Source organism: Tupaia chinensis, unplaced genomic scaffold (assembly GCF_000334495.1).
Source record: "Tupaia chinensis unplaced genomic scaffold, TupChi_1.0 Scaffold000074_1, whole genome shotgun sequence".
Lineage (NCBI taxonomy): Eukaryota > Metazoa > Chordata > Mammalia > Scandentia > Tupaiidae > Tupaia > Tupaia belangeri.
The window spans coordinates 1,126,038-1,131,530 of record NW_006159534.1 but is presented as its reverse complement, the minus strand read 5'-3'; the positions used below and the strand labels follow the sequence as shown (position 1 = coordinate 1,131,530).

Genomic DNA, 5,493 nt, shown 5'->3' with positions numbered 1-5,493 from the left:
GAATGTAGCTAGAATTTGAAAGGACATACAGTATTTTGACTAATGAGCATAGAAAATTAAAGGAAATTTCAGATAGAAATAGGTACATGAAAAAAATACACAAAAACTGATTGGTGATCTGGTTCCAATTTTCCACTGTGTCCCAATGAGGGCACAGATCCCCATCAAGCACCATTTCCGGACAGTGTAAGTTTTCTCCTCCTTCTTGTAACAGCAGAGAACAAGTCTCCTACAACCCTGCAGTCCTGGTGTCATTTGCACAATATGATACGTTGTGCAAATATTTCACATTATGATACAATATTGTCTAAATGCATATCCTCCTTTCCCTCAGCTTCTTTTCCCTTGCTTCATTCACTTCTTTCTCCTAATCCTAAACTGACCAAATTGAGAACTTAAAATTGTAGTGACTGGGGCCAGCAAGTGGCGTAGTGGTTAAGGCGCTGGACTCCACGTGGCCAACTGTAGTTGGAGTCCCAGATCAGGCAGCTTGAAACTAAAGCCAAACATGTGCATGTACATGCCCAAAATACCAAGAGGAGAATGGAAAAGGAATTGCAGCATGGTCATCCTCCCGGGGTGGGAGGGCGGAGGTAATTCTTGCTTTCTGTCTCTCTGGCTCTCAGGCAAGTACACATGCCCTATAGCAAAAATGTCTTTTAAAAAATTATAGTCACTAATTAATACATAAAGGAGATAAGTAAAAAATATTCTTTTTAAAGTTTTAACTTAGATCTTTAAACATTTCTCCATGTCCTTCCCCTCTGCATCTTCCTTCTCCCCCAACCTCTACTTCCCACTCCATGCTCCCTTACCCTGTGGGGTTTGTGATTCCTTCTGGAAAAAGTTCTCCTCTAACTTTAGACCTTTAAAACACCAGCAATGACAGCAGAGACAGACTGACCAAGAAACCTACTTGGAACTTTCCCTCACAAATAAAGTACGATTGAGCTGTGTTCTTGCTATTATAGAAAAGGAAAAGGTGCAAGAGGACAGATGCAGAACTGGAAAAGAAATAAAGACAAATCCAAGTGTCTTGACTGTCTAGAAAAAGAAAATGGGTCCGAATCACTACCATAAACCACAGAAGCCAAAGTTTTTATTTTAATCACTAAATCTGCAAACAAATGGCCCTTAACAACAGCACATGTACCTATATATGAGGTTTTTTCCTTAGCCAAAAATGATAATTATCTCTCAGATAAGTAAAGTTGCTTAATAACCAAGTCTTTAATGGTCTCTAGAATAGAGTATTACAGTAACTAACTAGAGACATTCTCAGAAATGACCTTCATCATTAGAGTTTTGGTTGCCTACAGAGGTAACCCAATGGAATCAGGAAAAATACATAAAATTCAACATACTACGAATTAGAAGTCTAGCCTGATGGTTTCATATATACTAAACACACATTTGCATACATACCACTTTATAAACAGTACTGTAAGTGGTTATATTACAGACCTCATGAAAACACCTACAGGATGATGGAGTGTGAGGAGATCTCTAAATGTTAAGCATATACATTTTTATAATGAAACTGCAATGAAAGCATCATCCCTGGGCTCAGAAAGTGCAGTATTTCCAGCAAATCACATGAAAGTGAAAACTGAGAATCCCCAGACCTTGAAAGATAACTGAAAATTTTGCCCTGATAATAACAAAGACACTGATATCAAAATGAATTAAATAAGTTAACATGGGGCCAGCAGATAGTGTAATGGTTACATCATTGGAATCCCACGTAGTTGACCATGGTTAGAGTCCCGGTCCCAGAGGCTTAAACTCACGCCGGGCGAGTGTGTGTGCGTGCCCAAAGTCCCAAGAGGAGTATGGAGGAGAAGGGATTGCAGTTGTGGCCATCCTCACTGAGGAGGGTGATTTCTTGCTTTCTGTCTCTCTGGCAAGCACATGTGCCCTAAAGTAAAAATGGCTCTCTAAAAAAATAAGTAAGCGGGGCCAGCAGATGGCATAATGGCTACATCGCTGGGCTCCCGTGTAGTTGATCACGGTTCAAGTTCCGGACCCAGTGGCTTAAACTCACACTGGGCTTGTGTGTGTGTGTGTGTGTGTGTGTGTGTGCGCGCGCCCAAGATCCCGAGAGAATGGAGAAGAAGGTTTTATGACATGGCCATGCCCCCTGGGGGGTGATTTCTCGCTTTCTCTCTCTGTCTCTCTCTGTCTTTCTGGTGAGCGTATGTGCCCTATAGCAAAAAACCTTTAAAAAAAAATTAATAAATAAGCTAACATACTACCTTATAAAATATGATTATTGAAATGTATTCTAAAGTTATTCTATATAAAAATATATGCACATGCATATACATATATCTAAATTAATAAATAAAACAAGCTTTTTTTTTTTCTTTTAAGAGAGATTTTAGCTATAAGGCACATATGCTTGCCAGAGAGTGAGAGAGACAGAAAGCAAGAAATCACCTCCCCCGGGGGAATGGCCATGCCACAATCCCTTCTCCATTCTCCTCTCGGGATCTTGAGTATGCACACATGAGCCTAGTGTGAGTTTAGTTTTGTTTTAAGAGCATGTGCTTGCCAGAGAGATAGAAAGACAGAAAGCAAGAAATCACACTCCAGGGGTTATGGTCACATGGCAATCCCTTCTCCTCCAGTTTCCTCTCAGGATCTTGGGCACACACACACACACATGTGCCTAATGTGAGTTTTTTGTTTGGCATGGCCGTCACCTCTAAGGAGGTGATTTCTCAATCTCTCGCTCTCACTCTCTCTGGTAAGTGCATGTACCCTATAGCAAAAAAAAATAAACTAAAAAAGGTATTTTTTTGATTTCCAGAATTTTCTGAGACTGCTGAATTCTGACTTATAGAACTGTTGGGTCCTCATTTGGAACAGCTCTATATTGTGGTTTTTTGAACTGGTTATTTCTACTTCCGTGACAGAGAATCTACTTCTAGATTCAGATTCAATATTTATTGGTGGTCTACTATTAACACTAATAGATACTTTCACACTATATCAGTCATTAAACGTAGTTCACATAAACCAAAATTTTTCTGTTAAGAGTCAGAAAATGATGGCGATGGATGGGATAAGAGAGAAAAGAGAATCCGTGTTTTTTATATAGGATACACAGTAGCAGATCTTATTTTCCTGTTCCACAACAGGATAATGCCAATTGATCAGACAGGATTGCAATACATTTTATGCAATGTAGGATTAAAAATGACACTGAACAAAAACTTTATCCAAAACTTTGTATTTTTGTTTCTTAAAGAGGGAGTTGCTTACCTCAGCCTCTGCTGTCAACTGTATCTTCTTTGCTATCAACTGTTTCATGTCAATTCCACCTAAGGGAAGGAACAAAACAATGACTTAAGTTGGTAAAAATTGCCTAGCGGCTGGGCTAGCAGGTGGCATAGTGTTTAAAGTGCTAGACTTCAATATGGCTGACTGTGGTGAGTCCCAGACGTGGTGGCTTGAAAAATCATACCAGGCACAGGTGCATGTGGGCTCAAAATCATGAGAGGGACGAAGAGAAGGGATTGCAGTATGGCCATGCCCCCTGGGAGGTGATTTTGCACTTTATCTCTCTGGCTCCCTCCAGTAACCCCATGAGTCCTAAGAAAAAGACTTTGGGACCAGCAGTTAGTGTAATGGCTATGTCGCTGGACTCCCACGTAGTCGACCGCGATTCGAGTCCCGGACCCGGTGGCTTAAACTCACGCCAGGCAGCGTGTGCATGCATGCCCAAGATCCCGAGAGGAGAATGAAGGAGAAGGGATTGCGGTGTGACCATCCCCCCTGGGGGGTGAGTTCTCCCTTTCTGTCTCTCCATCTCTGTCTTTCTGGCAAGCACACGCACCCTGTAGCAAAAACCTCTCCCAAATAAAAAAAAAAAAAAAAAGAAGCAAAAAAAAAAAAACAAAGAGAAAAAGAAAAGAAAAAAAAGAAAACCATGCTGGGTGCATGTCCATGCATGTCCTAAATCCTAAATCCTAAATCCTACTGGGATGGAGAAATGGAGAAAAGGAGAGTAGTGCAACCACACCCAACTAAGAGGTGCTTCCTCCTCCTCTCTGGTGAGCATGCACATCCTCTAGCAATTAAATAAGTAAATAAATAAAATAGCAATTACACTGGATGCCTAACTTAACACCAATAAAAAGTCAGGAGAGGGGCCAGTAGGTGGTGCGGTGGTTAAGGTGATGGACTCATACCTGGTTGACTGTGGTTCAAGTCCTGGACCAAGCAAGACTTGAAACTCATGCCAGACACACGTGCATGTGAGCCCAAATTCTCAGAAGGAAAACAGAAGAGAAGGGACTAGAGTGTGTCCATCCCCTCTGGATGGTGATTTCCCACTTTCCCTCTCATTGTCTGTCTCTGTGGTGAGTGCATGCACCCTATGGCACAAACAAACAAAAAACACAAAAAAAAGCCCAGAGATGGTGGAGTATCATCAATTGGCAAAGTTCATGACTGGGAAAGAGGCTAGAAGTTATATCATGAAGCACCTCTATATCAGAATGAGGGTTTTCTGGAAGCAAAGATTTTTTCTAAGAGAGGTTTTTGCTATAGAGCATGTGCACTCATCAAAGAGACAGAGAGACAGAAAGCAATAAATCACCCCCCAGGAAAGATGGCTACACTGCAACCCCTTCTCCATTCTCTAAGGATTTTAATCACACACATGCACGCACACACACCCAGCTTGAGATTTAAGCCTGCAGGTTCAGGTCTCGAACCATGGTTGGCTATGTGGAAGTCCAATGATGTAACCATTATGCTATCTACTGGTCCCTGGAAACTAAGAATTTTAAGCAAAAGAAAAAACTGATGCTATACTGTGGGAAGGATCACATAAGGGAGAAACACAATCTATTCAGAAAAAAAAATGATGCTTTCCTATAGCAAAACAATGGCGCTGAGAACAGATAGCAGAGGATGAACTCTGAAGATACCCACAAACTGGTACCTTAACTAAGAAGTGTAATAGTGAGATAAATATTCATTTGATGTTTCTAATAAACTGCACAGATACATTATTTAGTTCTCCATGACCAGACATAGTCTCATAAATAACCTATAATTGTACAAGTAAATGAATATCAAAAGCTTCTTTCCTTCACTAGTTCAACCACCACAGGGGAAAAAGGAAGGATACACTGTAGATTGTCACTACTTGTGCATAACTTCCAGAATATGCCTATTCACAAATAACATGGTAACTATATATATACACACACATATAGTGGTTATGCGTAATGGTTACATTATATGTACACTCCTATGTAGTCTTTTGAGTCCTTGACCCAGCAGCTTAAAACTCACACTGGGCATGCGTTTGTACATGCCCAAAATCCCAAGGAGAACAGACAAGGGATTGTAGCATGACCATCCCCCAGGGGGTGATTTCTCGCTTTCTGTTGTCTCTGCCTGTCTCTCTGGTGATAGCACACACCCTATAGCAAAAATCTCTTAAAACACACACACACACACACACACACACACACA

At 40.9% G+C, this 5,493-nt stretch overlaps 1 protein-coding gene across 1 annotated transcript in view; it reads right to left on the bottom strand.

The window, feature by feature from the left end:
• The window catches only part of SOAT1 (sterol O-acyltransferase 1), a 90,594-nt gene that overhangs the window by 43,474 nt on the left and 41,627 nt on the right, over positions 1-5,493 (bottom strand). Inside the window, exon 3 of the mRNA XM_006142314.3 lies at positions 3,268-3,326. Within this exon, the coding sequence (XP_006142376.1) occupies positions 3,268-3,326 (59 nt within the window). The remainder of the gene's footprint in view (positions 1-3,267; positions 3,327-5,493) is intronic.